The sequence below is a fragment of the Haliotis cracherodii genome, unplaced genomic scaffold (genome assembly GCF_022045235.1).
Source record: "Haliotis cracherodii isolate W230 unplaced genomic scaffold, xgHalCrac1.p SCAF_4, whole genome shotgun sequence".
NCBI classification, from domain to species: Eukaryota; Metazoa; Mollusca; class Gastropoda; order Lepetellida; family Haliotidae; genus Haliotis; species Haliotis cracherodii.
This window is the reverse complement of record NW_027266297.1, coordinates 67,575,460-67,599,888: the sequence shown is the minus strand read 5'-3', so window position 1 is coordinate 67,599,888 and position 24,429 is coordinate 67,575,460. Positions and strand designations below refer to the sequence as shown.

General features: G+C 38.8%; 1 protein-coding gene across 4 annotated transcripts in view; it reads right to left on the bottom strand.

Annotated features, from left to right (window-relative positions):
* The window catches only part of LOC139478242 (phosphatidylinositol 3-kinase regulatory subunit alpha-like), a 224,304-nt gene extending 201,804 nt beyond the window's left edge, over window positions 1-22,500 (bottom strand). The window contains exons 1-5 of one of the 4 annotated variants that reach the window (XM_071260656.1): window positions 22,430-22,500; window positions 15,260-15,321; window positions 8,211-8,283; window positions 6,428-6,583; window positions 1,760-1,949 (exon numbers count right to left, since the gene is read on the bottom strand). In XM_071260656.1, coding sequence (XP_071116757.1) covers window positions 1,760-1,949; window positions 6,428-6,556 — 319 coding nt within the window. In that variant the 5' untranslated portion in view covers window positions 6,557-6,583; window positions 8,211-8,283; window positions 15,260-15,321; window positions 22,430-22,500. Of the gene's footprint in view, window positions 1-1,759; window positions 1,950-6,427; window positions 6,584-8,210; window positions 8,284-9,747; window positions 9,806-15,259; window positions 15,322-22,429 lie in introns of those variants that run through there. The other 3 variants (XM_071260657.1, XM_071260659.1, XM_071260658.1) reach the window with 3 other exon arrangements.
* Window positions 22,501-24,429: the final 1,929 nt, after the last annotated feature.

The window sequence follows — 24,429 nt, the reverse complement described above, 5'->3', positions numbered from 1 at the left end:
CTCCCACTCAAGAGCACTCTCAGCCCATACCTCTGTGTCCCCCTATTCTTACAAGAAGGCTGTGAGGGTGGTCCATGAAGTTCAGTTATAGTTGGGGGCGGTCAGGTAGCCTAGTGGTTAAAGCGTTCGCTCGTCACGCCAAGGACCTGGGTTCGATTCCCGACATGGGTACAATGTGTGAAGCCCATTTCTGGTGTCCCCCTGCCGTGATTTTGCTGGAATATTGCTAAAAGCGATGTAAATTCAAACTCACTCACACTCACTCACTCAGTTATAGTTGCCTTCAAGCATTGAAATCATTTTGAAATTTTAACATATTTTTGAGTATTGCTATATCTTGTAAAACTGACAATATGTAGGATTTTCCCGCTCGGATGCAGCCAATGAGAGGTTCACATTGGGGAACCACAGTTATCCCAGCTTGAGTCAACTTGGGGACAGATGAATAATCTGATACAACAAATGCTCCATTTAAAAAATGATAATCATACTTTATGTTGGTCGTTTGTAAATATTCATTGTAGGCAAGGTCTTTCCATCACCATGACCACAATGATGATACAGAAAATGGAAGTTGCAATGTGATGCAGGGGAGGTAACTCTTCCATTCTTCCACAAAGCAAACCATTTGAAAGTAGATATTCTTCTGAGACAAAATTGGTGAAACATGTGTTTTCACCAGGGACACTGAGTTCCGAACACCAAGGATACTAACAGGTGTTCACACTAAGGACACTAACAGGTGCTTGTCTCCAGGAACATGAACAGGTTCTTTCACCAGTGACACTAACAGATGCTAGTCACCAGGAACACTAACAGGTGCTGATACAAGGAAAATAACAGGTGCTTGTCACCAGAAGCACTAACAGGTGCATGTCACTAGAGACATTAACAGGTGCTGACACAAGGATACTAACAGGTGCTTGTCACCAGGAACACTAACCAGGTGCACATCACCAGGAATACAAAATATGAAATATATCATAACTAATAACATTTGACTTTATTTACATATAAAACTAATTTATGAAATATGGAGCTTCTTCATGGACTTTCATTTGAGAGAAGAAGGTCTCTCTCGTACAGCTGTTCCACACCCCTGAAAGCTTTGTCACACAAAACCTGCAACACATCTACACAAACCACAACAGATACAATAGAAGCTCATCTTCCCGAGGCAAGAGAGTTAACTGACTTAAAAAGTCCAGTTTCCACCCTTGCCGAACTTGGCTGGAATTCCTGGGCTCGATCGTAGCGCCACCAGTGGCTATTACCAGTTATGTCCCTTCTAAGCCACTCCTATGGACCAATCAGATTCCACCTCTCGTATCACTTGCGTTTGCTTCACACAAAATGGTGGCCCCCACTCAACACGATCTGATCGATAATCAAGATCTTTATTGTGATAAAACAGGTCTTGCATCACGAAATGCATCAAATCACGTGAGCACCTTGATTAAAAACATGATAAGATTTGAAAAATATCTGCTGACAACGAGTTAGTCCAGCCAAAATGTAACTCCATAATACCAGCTTAGTTCGGCAAGGGTGGAAACTGGACTTTTATAGTCAGTTAATGCTCTTGCCTCGGGAAGATGATAGAAGCTGGACCACAAACAACACTGTTGAGGGTACAGGTTATCACGAACAACTATTGCTGTTCTTGCCCCGACAACTGAAATGGTGAATACTTTTCGTGCATCAGAAACATTGTTTTTTGCGATCCAGGATCTGTATGAAGGAAATATTCTCAACTTACGTCCAGGGGTGCCGCCGTAGCCGCTGTCATCACAGGTGTTGTCCAGTCCATTGGTCAACGATGGCCGCTTGGCCGGAATCGGCATCTTGCGGATGAACTCAATGTAGGGGTGACCTGGGAACTGTCCCAATGTCCCTTTGGTCAAATTGCGACCATGAAACCAGCCTTGGGGCTCCTCGATGTCGTCAGTCTGCAGATGCAAAACAGCAGCTGTCTGTTACAAGAACATTACAGCAAACCAAGTAAAGGCAACAAGCAGACAAACCATGAACTGACCTCAGAATTTAAAAAAAAAATTACAATGCAGATTTACAATGATCAGAACTAGAACTAGATTTCTTAAGTTCATTTCTACAAGGCCACAACAAATTAGTTATTATGTTAGGGTATTTTTGCCAAAAAATCAGTCTTAGATCGAGTATGGCATGGCATCGTTTTAGCAATATTCCAGCCATATCCCTACATGGGACACCAGAACTGGGCTTCATACATTGTAACCCATGTGGGGAATCGAACCTGGGTCTTCAGCGTGATGAGCGAACGCTTTAACCACTAGGCTACCCCACCGCCCATTTCCTCACATTGCTGAGTGAGTGAGTGAGTGAGTGAGTGAGTGAGTGAGTGAGTGAGTGAGTGAGTATGGTTTAATGCCACTTTAGCAATATTCCAGCAATATCACTGCATGGGACACCAGACATGGGCTTCACACATAGTAGCCATGTGGGGAATCTAACCCAGGCCTTCGGCGTGACGAGCGAATACACTCGGCTACTCCACTGACCCAGCAGTGTTAGAACAAGAATTAACAATCAATATTCTTTACAAGACCACATAACTTCTTTTAAAGCAGACAATTTTCTTGTCTTTGCTTGGAAGACGTTGACTGATTCCATCACACGTGAGGGTTTTCAACTGATCTGGAAGTCTTAACCACAATTTTAAGGCCGTATGTAATACATAAGCAAGAAATCTACAGTGAGAATCACTACAGAAACTGTTGAAAGGTACTGGGTATTTCAAAAGGAACGTCATCAATCCATTTATTGTGGCCAGGGCTTGAAATGACTCATCGAACAATCTAGCCTAGGTTGCACTTACACCAAAACAGAACAGAGATTGCATACTTCATGGTCATGAAAATACTTATATGTACCACTCAACTTTTGCAGGGGATAGTCCTTGTTTGAATCACTTAATATGTGTACATAAATAAAGATGAGAGTGTTTCAGTATCCCAACAAAAGATTCAGAATCCCAAGAAAAGAAAGTGTTTCAGTATCCCAACAAAAGATTCAGAATCCCAACAAAAGAGAGTGTTTCAGTGTTTCAGTATCCCAACAAAAGAAAGTGTTTCAGTGTTTCAGTATCCCAACAAAAGAAAGTGTTTCAGTATCCCAAGAAAAGAAAGTGTTTCAGTATCCCAAGAAAAGAAAGTGTTTCAGTATCCCAACAAAAGAAAGTGTTTCAGTGTTTCAGTATCCCAAGAAAAGAAAGTGTTTCAGTATCCCAAGAAAAGAAAGTGTTTCAGTATCCCAACAAAAGAAAGTGTTTCAGTATCCCAACAAAAGAAAGTGTTTCAGTGTTTCAGTATCCCAACAAAAGAAAGTGTTTCAGTATCCCAACAAAAGAAAGTGTTTCAGTATCCCAACAAAAGAAAGTGTTTCAGAATCCCAACAAAAGAAAGTGTTTCAGTATCCCAACAAAAGAAAGTGTTTCAGTGTTTCAGTATCCCAACAAAAGAAAGTGTTTCAGTATCCCAAGAAAAGAAAGTGTTTCAGTATCCCAAGAAAAGAAAGTGTTTCAGTATCCCAACAAAAGAAAGTGTTTCAGTGTTTCAGTATCCCAACAAAAGAAAGTGTTTCAGTATCCCAACAAAAGAAAGTGTTTCAGTATCCCAACAAAAGAAAGTGTTTCAGTATCCCAACAAAAGAAAGTGTTTCAGTGTTTCAGTATCCCAACAAAAGAAAGTGTTTCAGTATCCCAAGAAAAGAAAGTGTTTCAGTATCCCAACAAAAGAGAGTGTTTCAGTATCCCAAGAAAAGAAAGTGTTTCAGAATCCCAACAAAAGAAAGTGTTTCAGTATCCCAAGAAAAGAAAGTGTTTCCGTGTTTCAGTATCCCAAGAAAAGAAAGTGTTTCAGTATCCCAACAAAAGAAAGTGTTTCAGTATCCCAACAAAAGAAAGTGTTTCAGTATCCGAACAAAAGAAAGTGTTTCAGTATCCCAACAAAAGAGAGTGTTTCAGTATCCGAACAAAAGAAAGTGTTTCAGTATCCCAACAAAAGAAAGTGTTTCAGTATCCCAACAAAAGAAAGTGTTTCAGTATCCCAACAAAAGAAAGTGTTTCAGTATCCCAACAAAAGAAAGTGTTTCAGTGTTTCAGTATCCCAAGAAAAGAAAGTGTTTCAGTATCCCAACAAAAGAACGTGTTTCAGTATCCCAACAAAAGAAAGTGTTTCAGTATCCCAACAAAAGAGAGTGTTTCAGTATCCCAACAAAAGAAAGTGTTTCAGAATCCCAACAAAAGAAAGTGTTTCAGTATCCCAACAAAAGAAAGTGTTTCAGTGTTTCAGTATCCCAACAAAAGAAAGTGTTTCAGTATCCCAAGAAAAGAAAGTGTTTCAGTATCCCAACAAAAGAAAGTGTTTCAGTATCCCAAGAAAAGAAAGTGTTTCAGTATCCCAACAAAAGCTGAGCTGGTATGTTTTATCTAATACACATTTAACAAGAAAACAGAAGATGGTAGAATATTTGGATGATAAGTTGTAGATATATGATGAACTAGTTCCTATTTCAATGTTAACTCAAACACGATATTACAAATATCTAGAAATTACAAAATATGGATATATTTAAATTAGTGATTTGAAGTGTAACAACAGAAACTTCGAAACAAATGCAAACACGTTGTGGAGCCTGGAGCAAACACCATTGCCTGACACTCAGAAATTAATAAATCATGATTTTGAATATAAAGCTTTGACCCAAAACAGGTGTGAGGTGAGGTGAAATGGGGTTTAACGTCGCGTCCAAGATTATGGCACTTATATAGCGACGTGCATGTACGTGTGTGTGTGTGTGTGTTTGTGTGGCTGCTTGTACTAGTCCGGACTGATGCAGATTTATAGTGCTAGCTCACTGAGATACCATGCCGCAGTTTAACATGAATGCCCCACTCAGACACAGTATACTGGCTCCGAGCTGACCAGTCCTTGTTTTAGCCCTTTAATGCCGAGCGCCAGACAGGGTAACAACAAGTACCATCTTTTAACGTCATTTGGTATCCAGGCGGACACTCTACCACTAGAACACGGAGGTGGACTGACCCAAAAATAACTTCAAACCAGAAGCTTATTACTGCATGTAATTCCTATTGTCCTATGGTATATAGACAGGGTTAACCAGATGCAAAATAGTGCATCCTAAATGCAATCAAAATGAGAATGGAAAAATAAAGTATGACTACCGTATTCAACGTAATAAGCGCCCTGCTCTAAAAAGCGCTCACGGCGATATTTGCTAAAACATGGGCTAGTGAACAATCCCAGTTAGCACCCTTCCAATTGATCAATGTAAACAAGACTTATTATTCGTGTATAATACGCACTCGTGTGTTATACGCACCCTTAATTACGGGCAATTAAAGTCTGGAAAAATATATCTGTCCTGTATAATACGCATAGACTTTTCTTTTGTATCATTTCAGGATGTCAGCATAAACCATGAAATTTACGATCTTTAAACTCTTTCACCAAAATTAGATACTAATAAGAACCCCCTATTTCTAATTTTGAGAGCGCCCTGGGCGCTTATTACGTTGAATACAGATAAAATAAGTAAAATTTTCGAAACTGCAGATTGCAGGTTACACGGCTTATCCACAGTCATATACGGTATAAGTTAAATTTTTATTCTGGTGCTAAATACACACCTAGTTCAGGGCGTCAATGGTTGATTTCCTTCAAACTAAAATTGAAATCCCCTTTTATTATGGGCTTGAGGTTTCTGAGACTGCAATGATTTCGCTTTGAGAAAGACAAGTTCCAGAAAGTGTAAGCATTGGTTGTTTCCCTGATGTGAGTATTCATTGGTCAAATTATCAAATATCTGTTAAAACTGTATTGCCTTTCAGATTTCTTCCATTGGTTTTGAACATTGCTTAGGCTTAAAAAAATAAAAGAATTGGTTCTCAGACAATGGCTTTTGAAAATATAGTGTGGGTGGGCAATGGTTGTTGGTTTTTTTTGCTTGTTCAAACTAGTATGTAACCAAATCAACAGTTGTGTACCATCAACCTGGGAACACCAACATAAACATAATATATACAAGCATATACCCGTGCCCTGGCCTCCATGACCATAACACGAGATGTGCAGTAAAGCAGTGCGCACGTAAAGGGAAGTAACTGTGGATCGCATTGTTTTTAAGAATTGGGATTTTGTATTTTTTGTTAATATGGAAATATAAACAAAACATGCGGCGGACTTCATGATGATGCTGGCAGTGCCTGAGAACCAAGACTATTATTTTGTTAAGCCTTAAGTCAATGAAGCAATGTTACTGTTGTCAATCATCTGCTACTTTTCTGATACATTGTTTGTCTCCAGAACCCACACAACAACAACACAAGCAAACAAACAAGAAGGTAAAAACATGCAAGTCCCCGTACTTGATCCAAATCAGCTGATGTTAATTCTAGATTATCACCAGGATCTATCAGGATGTAACAACTAGTGTCATGATTATGTTCTTCCGGGTTGTAGCGATGTAACGCCTTGTAGAGATACAACGTCGTCATGGCAACTAGATCTACTGCCACACTCTGCTGGGAAAAGCCAAACCACATTACATATAATATCACATCATGACTGAAAGCTCCTAACGTCTCATTACAATCTTCACTTAATGACCATCTAATCTGATCATTAACTTTGTTTGTTGTTTTCATAAAATAATGATTCAATAAAACACATTTATCCATTTCTCTCTTAGTATCACAGATCAGAATAAACCAATAATTAAAAGTTTCCTAAAAAGCTTTGAGAGAGCATGGTCCAAGGGAGATAACTCTATTGGAATCAAAATGTCCAATTCTTGATTTTATGCAGACTTCTAATTTTCCCTTCACTTTGAACATGTTGAACAAGTGTATTCATATTTCAAAAGTGGAAAGATTTAGAAAATTTCAAATAATTTATTTAGTCGCACTGCAACAATTTTGATGTGTTTCTCTATATTGCCACAGTAATGATGGCTTTTTATTTCTTTGCCCAACTTTCAGTGCATATGTACTCAAATCCAATGGAATGGGGAGATGGAAAAATAAAACCAATTCGATAAACATTAAATTAAGGGAACCAAAACCCATAATACAAGGTAAGTACACCATGGGAATAAAACCTCTCAAAGAACAAGTGATATTCCAAGAATCACACCGTCAGAGCTCCGTTCTTCAGTGACAAAATCCTGGAGTGATAAAAGTGTTTGTTCAGTCAAATGGCTCTAAAACTGTTTGTGTTTGGTTCCTACTCTACGCATATAAGACACAATCCTTCTTTCTTGTGTGAAGGACATTTGGGTTTCCTCTGAACATTTGGCCTTTTGTTTTTTACTAGTTGCTTTACAAAATTTGGGCCCAAAATCAGTGTAAATGGTTGAAATTTGTATATTTTTAAATTTCAACTTCAAGATAGAACTGTTACTAATAACTGAAAAGCATTCTTGAAGGTGAAACCATTACGGGAGCAAGACTGCAATATGACATCGAAAGATAATAGATTAATTTAGCTGTAGGATTTGTATAGGTATCATTTATCATTTCTTATTTTTTCATTTCACACAAAATATCATTTTAATTTTGGTCATAAACCAACTCAAAAAAATATAAGGCCTTATTATTACTTGGAGTCGATTCCTTGTTTCAACATAATTAATCAAACTGGTAAATATTTCTAGTACGAGCAATTGTTCAAACTGCCTGAATAGATCGTAGCCTGTTTTGTTATAATTCTTGGAAAATCACAGCTTCAAATAATAAACATCAAAGAATGCAAGAACCACATAAGATGCAGGACCTAGCAACTATTATAGCACTGGCTTCCTCCCTACATCTCTACTGCTGTCATTGTTGACTTCACTGTGTACAGTTACCATGGTTACAATATAAAACATCTTCATGCAAACAACTTCCAGCATAATATGACATCTTACATCTTACAATACCAACACAACATTAATAGAACAACATACGGATGTCATCTTTTAATATCAATATAATATTTTAAATTTAATATTAATGATCACATTATCATGATTATTAAACTAAGAAGAAAGAAACTTTAATAATGAATTTATTAAAATTTACAAATGTGATATTCTACATTGATCAATCAGTGCTAATATTTGCAGTGTCATAGTGCAAGGGGGTTAAACCATTAGCCCAGGAAACAAACCTGAATACTGTTATTAATACTGCTACCTCAGGCTGTCCAAGTGACCCTGACGACTCTAGCTGCAGTCCATTCCCTGAAACAAAGGCATTTCACACCCACTGTCAGGATTAATTACAGAATGTCACAGCCGGGAGTTGTGTGGTACTAACCTTAGTCACATGCATCCCAACCACAAAACAGCAGTCTCAAGGACAGCCTTGTCAAAATACACGATAAAACTGTCTCATTTCATTCAGATGTCAACGTACAAGTGTCTGCAACTACTGGTATTGATTACATGAACATGATCAAAGAGGATTTTCAATATTTCTTTTTTTTAATAATATGTCACATAACGCTGACATAGAAAAACAAAATATGTATATTATGTGTTTCCTGCATGTGCTGATCAACATGGACGCCGTGACAGTACATTTTTTCACTTTCATTTTCTAGCGCACATCTGCAATCAAAACTACACCTGTCCAGTGTCATACATATCGATGTTCAGGCATCTGTAGTTTTTTTAAACATATTGAAATACAAACACAATACCCATCTCTTATCAAATGCTTTTTAGATTTGTATATATTCATGCATCTTTAAACATGTGCCCACCCTGATATTACTGCTGAGTGAGGAAAGATGGACGATTTATTGCATACATGGTTCAAAGCAATAGCTTTGTGATCAGCAGAGTTACAGATAAGCTGCGTATTAGCGTAAAATACCCCTAAAAAATATTCAAAACCCAATTACTTTCAATTAACTTGTGTCCAGAAACATGCATTAAATGAAAAACTCAAACGTATAAAAACATTTGCGTAAATACCCAATGAAGCTTTTTCAGCATGTGTACAATGGAGCTAATTTTCAAAACACATTTACGAGCTAATTTACTTTCTGAGTCAAGCCTATATAGTTAGAACAGTCATATACATCTAAAACATCATTTCATTTTTTTAAATCTTAAAATGTTCACTAATTTGGGGAAAAACCCAATAGAGTGGTGAATAGATGAGTGAAAAACATATTGGTTACCCAATTAAAAATGTAATAACCCAATTAAAACAGAACCCCAAGGGTGAAGACTCAATTGCTCAAAAAGTTATCTGGAGCTCTGGATCAGTGTGTAATTGTTTACACACCCAAAAAAGTTCAATTTGTATTGATGGACAGATTAACTGCTATCTAACACTAAGAAAACATTTATGTTGAAAGTTTTGACGGTCCTATTTCCAAAACGGTGGCTAATCACCCAACAACTTTAGACATTCCAAAGTTCTGAAGACATCTTCACTTGCATCCTTGAGTCAAATGTCAACCAGTGAAACACATGAATAAATCCTTGTTAAACTTGGCCTCCAGCTAATTCTAGCTGACCTTCAATGAACTAGTATACATGGGATGTAAACTCTGCTTCGCTGAATAAAATGTTGTTTTCACTATATACCTTTGGATACTTAATACCATACTCCTTGCAACTGGTCATGTAATACCACAGTCTACCCATCTCTCCAATTCATTGCTGAACTTGGCATTGCGAAATCAGTCCTACCTGCATGGGATCACATACCACGGGAGTACTGTTCCTGTTAGCCTGTAGAACTTTACTTCCTGGTTGTCATATGCTGATGTGTAGCCTGTATGTGTTGTAATACAGACACGGGCTCAGACATTTAGCCTATGAAATCTTATATTACACAATACCCTTCTGGACTCTAAAAAAAAATCCAAAAAAATCTCAATGCTGATTTCATACTAACATTTAGCCTATGATATCTTATATTACACAATACCCTTCTTGACTCTAAAAATAAAAAAATAAAAAATTCTCGATGCTGATTTCATACTAACATTTAGCCTATGATATCTTATATTACACGATACCCTTCTTGACTCTAAAATTTATTTTTTTTAAATTTCCCGATGCTGATTTCATACTAACATTTAGCCTATGAAATCTTATATTACACAATACCCTTCTTGACTCTAAAAATAAAAAAATAATAGAATAGAGCTAGGTAGAGCTGCCTAGACTTGCTTTTGTCTACGTTTCTATATTGTGTTTTCTTTCATAAAATAAGTATATACCTCAGTCCTGGTGCAGGACTAACACAGGCTGCTGATGGGTAATAGCCCAACACAAAACTTTAAAAACTAAATCAGTTGTATTGAGCCCAAATCAGCATGTCATTTTGGATATCAGTAATTATTTAATGGTCCATATGAAAATAAAAACACTCCCTGCCCACTGACCCAACTTGACATTTCTTGGTTGCTCTGACTGGTCTGAGGGGTGCCCCAGTTGTCTAAGGCGCCGCAATTCGCTGTGCAGAGTTGCGTCCCTTGGGCACGCCAGAAATCTATGATTGTGGGTTCGAATCCCAGTTTGCCCCGATTATGTTTCTAGGTTTGTCAGCACCATACCCGTGCTCATGGGTTTCCCTGAAGTGGTAAACGTGTAAACTCACTCACTCACTCACTGGTCTGAGATATAGTTAACAGGTAGAGTTTGTGAGTGAGCATATGTTAGAAGGAGCATGGAATGATTGCACTATTATCTAGCAACACTTCCACTCGGGATTGTGGGAGATCTTATGTGATATTCCTGCAAACACATGCCCCCCCCCGAAGTAGTAAGACTACACATAGATCACTAGCTGTAATATTGTACAAAAGTTAAAAATATCTGTGGCACAGAACCTCATCTAAAATGTCGTCGAAGATAAAAGTGGCAGTCCAGGGTGCCTTTGTACAAAACAACCTCAGTATTATTACTGTGGTAAGTCTATGTTAAGGTATGGGAGATACGATCACCTTAGCGCTATGACTGTGGTAGGTCTATGTGAAGGTATGGGAGATACGATCACCTTAGCACTATGACTGTGGTAGGTCTATGTGAAGGTATGGGAGATACGATCACCTTAGCACTATGACTGTGGTAAGTCTATGTTAAGGTATGGGAGTTACGGTCACCTTAGCACTATGACTGTGGTAAGTCTATGTTAAGGTATGGGAGATACGTTCACCTTAGCGCTATGACTGTGGTAGGTCTATGTGAAGGTATGGGAGATACGATCACCTTAGCACTATGACTGTGATAAGTCTATGTTAAGGTATGGGAGTTACGGTCACCTTAGCACTATGACTGTGGTAAGTCTATGTTAAGGTATGGGAGATACGTTCCCCTTAGCGCTATGACTGTGGTAGGTCTATGTGAAGGTATGGGAGATACGATCACCTTAGCACTATGACTGTGGTAAGTCTATGTTAAGGTATGGGAGATACGATCACCTTAGCGCTATGACTGTTGTAAGTCTATGTGAAGGTATGGGAGTTATGATCACCTTAGCACTATGACTGTGGTAAGTCTATGTTAAGGTATGGGAGTTACGGTCACCTTAGCACTATGACTGTGGTAAGTCTATGTTAAGGTATGGGAGTTACGGTCACCTTAGCACTATGACTGTGGTAAGTCTATGTTAAGGTATGGGAGTTACGGTCACCTTAGCACTATGACTGTGATAAGTCTATGTTAAGGTATGGGAGTTACGATCACCTTAGCGCTATGCCTGTTGTAAGTCTATGTTAAGGTATGGGAGATACGATCACCTTAGCGCTATGACTGTTGTAAGTCTATGTTAAGGTATGGGAGTTACGATCACCTTAGCGCCATGACTGTTGTCAGTTTATGTTAAGGTATGGGAGTTACGATCACCCTAGCGCCATGACTGTGGTAAGTCTATGTTAAGGTATGGGAGTTACGATCACCCTAGCGCTATGACTGTGGTAAGTTTATGTTAAAGTATGGGAGATACGTTCACCTTAGCGCTATGACTGTGGTAGGTCTATGTGAAGGTATGGGAGATACGATCACCTTAGCACTATGACTGTGGTAGGTCTATGTGAAGGTATGGGAGATACGATCACCTTAGCACTATGACTGTGGTAAGTCTATGTTAAGGTATGGGAGTTACGGTCACCTTAGCACTATGACTGTGGTAAGTCTATGTGAAGGTATGGGAGATACGATCACCTTAGCGCTATGACTGTTGTAAGTCTATGTTAAGGTATGGGAGTTACGATCACCTTAGCGCCATGACTGTTGTCAGTTTATGTTAAGGTATGGGAGATACGTTCACCTTAGCGCTATGACTGTGGTAGGTCTATGTGAAGGTATGGGAGATACGTTCACCTTAGCGCTATGACTGTGGTAGGTCTATGTGAAGGTATGGGAGATACGATCACCTTAGCACTATGACTGTGGTAAGTCTATGTTAAGGTATGGGAGATACGATCACCTTAGCGCTATGACTGTTGTAAGTCTATGTGAATGTATGGGAGTTATGATCACCTTAGCACTATGACTGTGGTAAGTCTATGTTAAGGTATGGGAGTTACGGTCACCTTAGCACTATGACTGTGGTAAGTCTATGTTAAGGTATGGGAGTTACGGTCACCTTAGCACTATGACTGTGGTAAGTCAATGTTAAGGTATGGGAGATACGATCACCTTAGCGCTATGACTGTTGTAAGTCTATGTTAAGGTATGGGAGTTACGATCACCTTAGCGCTATGCCTGTTGTAAGTCTATGTTAAGGTATGGGAGTTACGATCACCTTAGCGCCATGACTGTTGTCAGTTTATGTTAAGGTATGGGAGTTACGATCACCCTAGCGCCATGACTGTGGTAAGTCTATGTTAAGGTATGGGAGTTACGATCACCTTAGCGCTATGACTGTGGTAAGTCTATGTTAAAGTATGGGAGTTACGATCACCTTAGCGCTATGACTGTGGTAAGTCTATGTTAAAGTATGGGAGTTACGATCACCTTAGCGCTATGACTGTGGTAAGTCGATGTTAAAGTATGGGAGTTACGATCACCTTAGCGCTATGACTGTGGTAAGTCGATGTTAAAGTATGGGAGATACGATCACCTTATCCCACCTACCATGATTTGAACAAAATACATCATCTAAAGTAGAAACACATGACATAAGTTTAGCACCCAAAATCTGGCAGTTTCAGTATAGAGGAAGTTTCAGAGACAAATACACAGTTTGAGAGAATTTAAGAACCTGTCAACACAAAGTCAAAATTTGAATATTTTGAATCTCACAAGTAAATAAAAATATACCAAATCTCATTCCATAACATACAAAAGTGACACAGTAATGGCCCAAAAATAAAATTTTCAGTATGGTGTAGCAGTGACTTGCGTGTTGTCTGTGAATGTTGGATGGATGATTACAATACAGCAAAAGTTTTCAATTAGCCAGGTGACTCACCTGAGTGTCTTTGGATGTCAAATAGATTAAAATGAAACTTGAATTAGCCAGAGTCTCAAGCACTGCAATGTGCTGTGAAGTTGTGTCCCTTAGCCAGAATCTAAAGATCATGGGTTCAAGTCATAATCCAGGTTTGAACATTTCTGATTTTGTCAGAATTAAACCCATGTTTATGAATTTCACAATTCCGTCTGGCAGATAATTTAAAGATTACTTACGTATTCACTTATTATAATAACTCCTTGTATAGCTTCTCGAGTATATTCTTTGCAATATTTCAACTGAATCAAGACATGATTTGTCTCATATTTTTAGTGATTTTTCAATTTTTCTAATGTCTGAACTTTGAAGATGGGCAGGCAACACTTATGGGTCACCTGCTCGACTGTCTTTTTGGGTCTTAAATTTATTTCACTGGATGGGACACTGTGTCTGATTTAGGGATCCATGTTAGGCTGCAGCATGGTATCTGGTGGGCTAGCATTATGAAACCAGACTACTAAGTTCAACCACAAACATACATGCATGCACGTTGAATAACCATAAAACTATTTCACACCACCAAATAACTTGCTGTATATATGATGGAAATTCATTGTTCATTATATATACAACTCCTTGTATAGATTCTCAAGTGACTGTTTGTATTCTTTCAACTGAATAAAGACATGATTTGGTTCTTATGTTTAGTGATTTTTCAATATTTCTAATGTTCAAATGCAGGCAGGTAACTTTGAAGATGGACAGGCAACACAATGGGTCACCTACTCGACTGTCTTTTGGGGTCTTAAAATTATTTCAAACACTGTGTCACACTATTATATAAATGATTTCGGTTCAAAGACTCACCCACTCTCTCTTTAGACAGTCATAGTTCTGAATTTTGCCTGCCTCAGTTATGAGTGAGTGAGTGAGTGAGTATGGTTTTACGCCGCTTTTAGCAATATTCCAGCAATATCACGGAGGGGGACACCAGAAATGGGCTTCACACATTGTACCCATGTCGGGAATCAAACCCGGGTCTTCTGCGTGACGAGCGAACGCTTTAACCACTAGGCTACCCTACCACCGCTCCTCAATTATGAAAATTGCAAGTCCTTGTTATTGTACAGGAGAGACTATGGTTTTATTTTAAGCTCAGCAATATTCCAGCTCTATGGTAGTAACATTAAGATCAGGCTTCACACAAGGATGTATGGAAATGAACCTATATCTGAAGAGGAAACAGCCAACAGCTGCCCCAACAAGGAACTGAGGTGTCATCAAGTCAGAATTCATTACAGCCTTTGAAATTCACGCTACTCCTCTACCCCACACTACTAATTTGTGCTGAGCACAAAAAAGAAAACAGTGATGGTCGTCCTCATTGACTAATAACATTTGAGGGCTATAATTCTTTACCCTTTCTCAGTCCTTCAATTTGGAACTGAATAAAATCAACAGAATTTGTAAACATACAGTGGTAGAAACTAACATTTTCTGTCCACTAGTCCTTATAATGTTATCTTACAGCGAAACTCATACAATTGGGAAATTTCTATAACTCCTTTTGACATCTTAACTACTGGGCAATTTGGCAAGGACTACAGGATTTGTGCCATTTTCTAATGCTGACATAGTAAACCTGAAGCAAGACCAGTCAAGCCTGAGATTTCCACTTGTCCACTGGACGAGTTTTTAAAAAAAATAAAATTCTATGTGTGCTTTAATGATATATTCCAGCCAACATATCAATACTGATGGCCCATCAATGCTGTCCTCAGCCTGGCCTTCACATACCTGCTGGGACCTGCCGGTGAATATCTTGCTGCACAGCAACACTCCCTCACTCAGACCTTCACCTGGAACAGGGAAACACACATCAGAAATGCGAAAAGAATAAAAAATATCATAATCATGAAAAAACACACAAAAAAAACAAAAAAACATGGTGAACAGCATCAATGGCAGTGAGTGAGTTTGGTTAACACCGCTTTGAACAGTGTTCCAGTTATATCGCGACGAGTTAGCTTGATACGCGAGGAAAGCCTGAAGTGATGCAGTTAATCTACAAGCACGGGTATGGTGCTGACAAACCTAGAAACATAATCAGGGTGAATCCAGGTGGAACCCACGATCACAGGTTTCGGGGGTGCCCAAGGGATGCAACTCTGCACAGCAACCACATAAATGGAAGTACACAATCTGGTTGAATATAAGGAAGAGTTCTTAACAATAGCAATATGTTGCCTCAGTAATCATTCTTATGTAACTACAATACATACCATGATAGTGAGTGAGTGAGTTGGGTTTAATGCCGCTTTTAACAGAATTCCAGTTATTACACAGCATGTCAGCTTAATGTGGGAGGAAAGCCCCCAGTGATGCAGGTCTTGGATGTTTACCACTTCGGTGAAATCCACGAGCACAAACCTTGAAACATAATTGGGGTGAACCGGGATTCGAACCCACAATCATAGATTTCTGGCGTGCCCAAGGGACGCAACTCTGCATAGCGAATTGCGGGGCCTTAGACGACATGGTAAATGGTAAACATGGTAAATGAACCTACTTTACAATGAACACTGTCGAATGTAAACACTGTAAGACAGTATACATAACAACATCAAGTAAACCTTTGGGCCATCTCCATGCTGTAGTGGATAGGGTACTGCTCAGAGACCAGAACGTCAGTGGTTCAATCCAGGGGTCCGGAAAATTTAAAATCCCAATCGGACATTTGCATTTAGGCCACGCCCCCTTCAAATAGTGTATTTTAGTACGACTTTTCACACAGTACAAGTTTACGTATTCATTATATGATGAATTATGAATTGTTTCAATTTAAATTGTTTAATTCACCGGACAACTAATAACAAATAATATCATTTTAGATATACATGGAAAACATACGTTTGTTTCTGATATAATAACGATCTGTTAACGTAGCGAACGGTCTAATTAATATTCATGAGTTATATTCATGAGTTTGCTCAAGTGTATGCGTTGTAACATTTGGATCGAGACTATTATCCCATAATTGGTTATCACGTGACCTCACAGGAAAAGGGGTTTTTTAAACTAAAGATTTTTTTAAAAACAAGACAGATAATTTAATCACAAATACTAAAATATCGTTGATAGCAATAGTTATTTGAATACTTTTTTCATCTGTACTTAATTATTGACCATAAAAAAATTTGATATCGATCGTCCGAGAAAGCCAAATGGCGGTCAATCAAGATTCAATATACTACTAGCTACTGAAAACAATAAAATCTGCAAATCCTCATTGTATGTCAACCAAGTGAAAGTCGTTAGCCTCGAACTTACAAAATGATCGCCCAGACTTTGAAGGTTTGGCAGATCTGCTCGACTGATCTGCATTGGTCGACTGGCTATCGTCACGCTTTCGCTACTTGTCTGAGGTTACGTATCGTAGCATTGTGAGGATAATGAGGTACATCGATGATGCAAGGTATTTATGTACAGTTGTAAACACCTTTCACTCAAATTTACAAGATGTTCTCAGTAATTAATCCTCGATTAATCAGTGTCAACTCAGTTTATTGCCTATTACAGTGATTGACCGATTGGACTACCATGTAAGTACGATGTATTTACAGCAATCAAAACAAACAAAGCTTGTCAGTGTAGTTAATCTTCATTGTGTTGCAACTGCAGACAGAAACTGCTCAGTCCTAACTGTTGATCATGTCCGGTCAAAATTTAAGAATGTCCGGACAATACTTTTTAAAATGTCCAGTAAGCAATATTTTAAACCGGACATTTGAGATTCCCAATCGGACATGTCCGGCGCATATGACGGTTTCCGGACCCCTGGTTCAATCCCTGGCCATGTCATACCAAAAGACATTATAAGATGGTACATGTTGTTACCCTGCCTGGTGCTTGGCATTAAGGGGCTAAAACAAGGACTGGTTGGCTCAGTGGAATATCCATTTTAAACAGTGTCATGGTATCTTAGTGGGCTAGCAATATATAGCCGGCATAACTCCAAACTGATACAAGAGGCAACGCAGCAACGAAAAACATGTCGCGATATAAGTGCAATCTTGAATGCAATGTTAAACTCCATTTCACTTCCAGTAAACTTTTGAAGTTATTTTTTATAAGAAAACTTCCCACTGGCATCAATGAGTTCAAAGTTCAATCCGAAAACCTGTGGTGGGTCACATGACTGATTATTGAGAAACCGTGTTTAGGAAATGGCCGGGATTGGACCACATTGATCAGAATTGGATGTTCAGTTATGAATGGCCTGAGTTATCTCCCCTGATCCAGAAGCGCCGACAGTGACAGGCATGAGCATCATGTTGACAGTATATCAACATCATAGTGAATGAGTTATCTCCCCTGATCCAGAAGCCCCGGCAGTGACAGGCATGATCATCATGTTGACAGTATATCAACATCATAGTGAATGAGTTATCTCCCCTGATCCAGAAGCCCCGACAGTGACAGGCATGATCATCATGTTGACAGTATATCAACATCATAGTGAATGAGTTATCTCCCCTGATCCAGAAGCCCCGACAGTGACAGGCATGAGCATCATGTTGACAGTATATCGACATCATAGTGAATGAGTTGGTTGTGGTGTAATGCTACATTTAAACATTTCTCAAAGGTGTCAAGGAATGTCACTGATTGTCAACTTAAAATTGGAGAAGTGAAACGAGCTGAAGATCTGATCACAAAAGAAAATCAGATGCACACCAAGTTAGCATAGCTTCATCCCTTTCAACCACAGGTAAAAAAAAACAATTCTGTATGATACTGCATGAGGACACACCAAATTCAGCCCCATGACAACCATGTGTGGATTCAAACTCTTGTATGATATTGGATAAGGAGGACACACTAACCACAGCCCCATGACAACCATGTGTGGATTCAAACTCCTGTATGATACTGCATGAGGAGGACACACCAACCACAGCCCCAAGACAACCATGTGTGGATTCAAACTCCTGTATGGTACTGGATAAGGTGGACACACTAAAAACAGCCCAATGACGCCTGTGTGTGGATTCAAACTCCTGTATGATACTGCATGAGGAGGACACACCAACCACAGCCCCAAGACAACCATGTGTGGATTCAAACTCCTGTATGGTACTGGATAAGGTGGACACACTAACCACAGCCCCATGACAACCATGTGTGGATTCAAACTCCTGAATGATACTGGTTAAGGAGGACACACTAACCACAGCCCCATGACAACCATGTGTGGATTCAAACTCCTGAATGATACTAGTTAAGGAGGACACACTAACAACAGTCCCATGACAACCATGTGTGGATTCAAAAGCATGTGTTGGTGCTTTTAGTAGACTGTTTATTTCAGCACAGATCAGTTTGTCTCTGAGTGTAATCGGAACTTTGATCATGGGTATTTCAGCATCTGCCACACTAAAACTACTTTCCTCAAAGTCTTCTACAGTTTCCAAAATGTCACACAATATACATGTAGTGATACTACTGATGTCAACTTGATGAGATCCTTCTGGTGTCCCCTTACAGAGATGTCAGGGCGACCTCTTGTTTTATGACTTTTCGCCAGTGTCAGTTTCTACAACTGAGCATTTCAGACCTGATGTTAGACATTTTACATCCTTTTTAGTCATAAACAAGACATAAACAGTTCTATATAATTATAGCAATTCTTAAATTTCACTTATGTTCAAAACATCTTACACAAAGTAGAGTCGTTTCATCTGCTAACTGCAGAGTTCATTTGTTCATATGATCATACATCCTAAGAAACCCAAATGCATAATATCACTGACACAACTCAGAACTTTCAGACGCAAAAAAGAAGATCAAAAGCCGCAGAAATGTGTTGGAAATGGTGGGCAAGCTGTCCGCATATGTTCAAGGGAGGTAACCATTATCCACTTAATTATACAGCTACGAACAGGAACAGGCGACACTAAAATATACGAAACTACGGATACCCTTGAAAGAACATGAAGAAAGCGTTAGGCTACCCATACACACAGCACCAATGACATGAACTGTTGTCTGCCAGTGTTTGTCACTGACCAAAACATGTCAGAGGTCCAAACTGCCAGCACATTGAAAACCTAACTTGTCTACTGGACACAATGGCCCTGACCAAAACGGTTTTAAAAGGTATTTTTCTTTGCGCAATTAATATGAGAAACCAGCCTAGGAGGTACCCACTGTAAGGTGTTAAGGTGGCTGCTTTTCATGGGAGTTCAGAGTTCAGTCGATGACTTCAACACCATCCAAACTTTAATTACTTTGTGATTGTTAGTACCCAAAATAACAAAAGACCACCAGACCAGCATCTGTCTAATTTTACTGGTCCTTAAGAAAATATGCTAGACTCGTACCAGCAAACCAGTGTTAGTGTCAAACACTGTCTACAATCATGAATATGATCGTATTTTGAAACAATATTTTAGTCTTTTTGACAGCGAACAAAATTTCAAATCCTTTCTGAAGATAAGAAGATGACTCGGGACTATGACTTAAGTGTTATGTAGCCTGAGGATTGTGAAGAAATGACACTTATGTTAATTGACTGGTGTAGTATTTTTGTACAAAATGTTTCCACAGGACGTCGTGCTGACAGAGCCATGTGGGAAACGATTGAGCACTGGAGGCAAGACAAGGTAATAGAATAAGAACTGAATTGGAATTGTATAATGTGTGTATCATGATTCTGTTTTCATTCATCTATTACTACCAGTACCAATTAATCAATGTCCAGTCAGGAGATTCGTAAATCATCCATATCAGTCTTGTTTGACTATAGACATGTGTTACATACAGCGTGACCATGATGAGTATGTATAATTATTTACTAGTTTGGTATCATTCACAGTGACATTATAAAAAAAGATTTAATATTACAATTTGTCTGTTATTCTGTATAGAAACCTTATATATAGTGAGTGAGTGAGTATGGTTTTACACCGCTTTTAGGAATATTCCAGCAATATCACGGCGGGGGACACCAGAAATGGGCTTCACAATTTGTACCCATGTCAGGAATCGAACCCGGGTCTTCAGCGTGGCGATCGAACGCTTTAACCACTAGGCTACCCGACCGCCCCTACCTTATATATAGATCTACCAGAGAAACAAACTACTGAATGTACAAGGCGATTTGAATATATACCATGCTGATCTTAATGTAATATGTTCCATGTATACTTTGTATTTGAAATGATGGGAATAAAAAAAAAAGAAAAAAAAAGAAAAGACAAGAAAAGAAGTGACATTATAAAAAAAAAAAATAATAATAATCAATCATCATTTGTCATTCATAAGGTGATCGCCTTATTTTGGTGTTCAATCATGATTCCAGCTTCCCAACATAATTCCCCGTAAGATTTCAGTTGAAAGGGTGCAGCTTACAGCACATTTTGACTCGGGCTGCAGCTCTCACTTACTGATCTGCTGCTTCTCTGATCCGGGTTAAAGCTGGGTTTGGGTTAGGGTGGGTTACCCCAAATTCTATTCTTAGCCCTTGGATCCCATTTCTGATCAAGCAATCCCTTTCCAAACCTGAGGGTAGGTTGTGTTTGTTTGTTGTTTAACGCCGCACTCAGCAAAATTCCAGCTATATGACGGCGGTCTGTAAATATTCAAGTCTGGACCAGACAATCTAGTGATTGACATCATGAGCATCGATCCATGCAATTGGGATACGATGACATTGGTGGAACACTGACATATCTTTCCTATTTTATAGCTAATCGTGAAAAGGTTGGTTGGTTGGTTGTTTCATGCCGCACTCAGCAATAGTCCAGCTGTATGTCGGCGGTCTGTAAATAATTGATTCTTGACCAGAAAATCCAGTGATTGATATCATGAGCATCGATCCAAGCAATTGGGATACAATGATATGCTTCAACCAAGTCAATAAGCCTGACCACCCGATCCCGATAGTCACCTCTTAAGACAACCATAGTCACCTTTTACGACAGGCAATGTTTGCTGAAGACCTATTCAACCCCAGATTTTCACAGGTCGAGTTAGTTGTGAGTTAGGGTATAGGTGAGCTATCTCAGCTCTTTTAACAATATAATCCAAAGTAATTTCAGGAAAATCCTACGATTTTTATGAAGTTTCGCTGAGACAAATGGCTACTCTGCATTGCATCAAGGTAAACAACCAGGGTGCTGATCACTTAAACAAACACTAATTATTTGTGGTAGCGTCTGTGGTCCCTTGCTAAATAAAGTGTTGGATAATTGGATAAAAACATTTTCCCAGCTGAACTTCAAGCTGGCAATGCAAGAATTAAAAGCTCTGTGCTGCGCTAAATGAAACTAAACAAAGGTACACCTAGTAGGGTGAAGTACTCCCCAATTCCCAACACTGCGAGTGACATCATCAGGCCAATTATGACATCACAATGAATCATTTATGACATCACAATGAATCATAGATTCAAACTTCACAAGAACAGTGTCTGAGCTCACTTGACATGAATGTAAATCGGAATGATCATCACAAGAAATGAAAGGTGCTGCACTTCCAGCCCTTGCAGATGCACACTCGCCACAGAACAGACAAATCTTGCTACTGCAGACTCGTCACAGAACAGACAGTTTTGACAGGAACTGAGTCGAACTTTCAAACATCGTTGACAATAACAACACTCTGTTCCATAATCAATACTGCTAAACTATAACTTACAGAGAAACTTACATTCACTTTACCGCCACAACTCAAACAAACTTTAACGTAAGCTGCATTCAGTGAGAAGGAGGATAATAAACGCCACAAACATAAAACTACTTCCCCTTTCAATGTCACGCTTAGATCCGCCGCGCCAAGAATATATTTCGAAGTGAATCTCCAAACTGCAAGAAATCTAACAACTTGTTTAACCGAGGGACACACAACAACTGATACATGAAATTCATCGAGTCGCACAAGTGAAAGCGTGAGTAATATCTTTACCTGCAAAAACAATGTGTATATGAGTACTTCAGGAAGCAAGCACCTTACTACCCGCCATGTTGGGCAATGACGTCACGATCGATTGTCTCCCCTTGGAGTTTATGAATGAAAAGTAAAACAACTCGCCACGCTTTCTCAGCCATGCGTAGATAAGTAGTGAGTCGATGAACGTATTGATAGTACTTCTTCCTGATGATTGATTTTACATGGATAGGAAACAGACACGCGAGTTATTTTATAGCCTCTTTATATTTCATTTAGATATATGGGTAATAAAAATGTGTGTTTGTGTTGCACTCTAAATGAACAAAGAGAAAATATGAGCGCATTCACGGAAGCACACAATGATTAACTATAAGCGAAAATAAACACATTGTACGTTAAAACAACTAAAGCAAATAACGCAAGCTATTTTTTCGTATTAAATTGTAATATATGATCTGAAAAGATAATAATTAATACATTTTATTTTAATTTAAAATATTAATTAATTCTAGAAAAAAAGTAGAAAATATCTTACACATTAAGTCTTTGAAAGGCATTTAGAAGTGATACGCATAGGAAGAGAATTTATGGATGTCAATTTCTTTATTTTTGAGGAACACAACGTTTCGGAGTATATGCTTACTCCTGCAGGTGAATGAATGCTATGAGACAGAGAGCATATGTATGTACAAGTAAGAACAACAATTCTCATAAAATCATATCTTAGTTCTCGCTTTGTTTAGCGAAAGCGAGAACTAAGTTCTGATTTTAATGAGATTGAAGAACAACAAAAGTAAAAAGATGACAGAAGGTGGAAACTTAACAAGGGAAGTCAACATATTAGTTGCGCTGACAGGTGATTAGCAATAGACATCGGAAGCCAACACTTTACAGTAATTAGCGCTGACAGTTATGGCAACTGGAATGACAGGACTTAAATTATCACTGATTGGTGATTGGCAATGGATATTAGGCAAACGGGAGGCCGGGGATAAATAGCACTGATAGGTAAAACAATAGAAATAGCAATGGGCAAATGGAAGGCAGCTAGATAATAGCACTGACAAAGATCAAAGCAATAAGTCCCAAGCACTAGGCAGATAGGTTCCCTAGTAACGGTTCATGGCTGGCTGGTGTCTCCCGTGGCAATGGCTTCTTGCATTTTTTGTCGCCAGTTGTTGTTGGTAGACACATTATTCATACACATTATTATTTTTCACAATTTCAAGTACAATTTATTTCCATGAATTCATAGGCGTGTACGTAATATGATATACACTTATATTAATTTATACTTATGACGTTTTGTCTTTAGTAAGTGTGTGTGTCCTGTGTAATCTGCTTATATAGCGTAACGAAGCAATGTACTAAGGGTGTTGGCTTGATTTTGATTGTCTGAAGGAAGGAACCGGCATGTTGACGTCTGAAATCGATCACACTGGGACGTACTTAGTCCTGCACCATGACCGTGGAATATATTTATTTTATGAAAAAATAATAATCTAGAAATGCATACAAAAGCAAGTGTAGCCAGTTCAAGCTAGCTCTATGAAATCAGCATAGGGATTTTTTTTATTTTTAGAGTCAAGACGGATATTGTGTAATATAAGATTTCAGAGACTAAATGTTAGTCTAGAACGTACATGACGTACAGCCGGGTATCAATATCCACCGGGCGCATGAGCAGTGCGGGGACACTCAAGTTCGTGACGATAACACGTGGGTGGTATTTTGAAAGGACTTTTGTTCGAAAGGACTAAGGTCAAGAACAGGAACGGATTAGGAATGAGCAACTGAGAAAATAATAGAGCGTAGATGAAGATATTACAGATGAGGGTCAAACATAGAACTTATAGACATAAAATAAACTGTTAGGAGAGAGAGAGAGAGAGAGAGAGAGAGAGAGAGAGAGAGAGAGAGCAGCAGCAGTTTCGTTTAACCCTCTGTAGTATATGAAATGGGAAATATAATACACTGGATAAGCGGGGGTGGTGTATACATAGGCTGATTCAGAG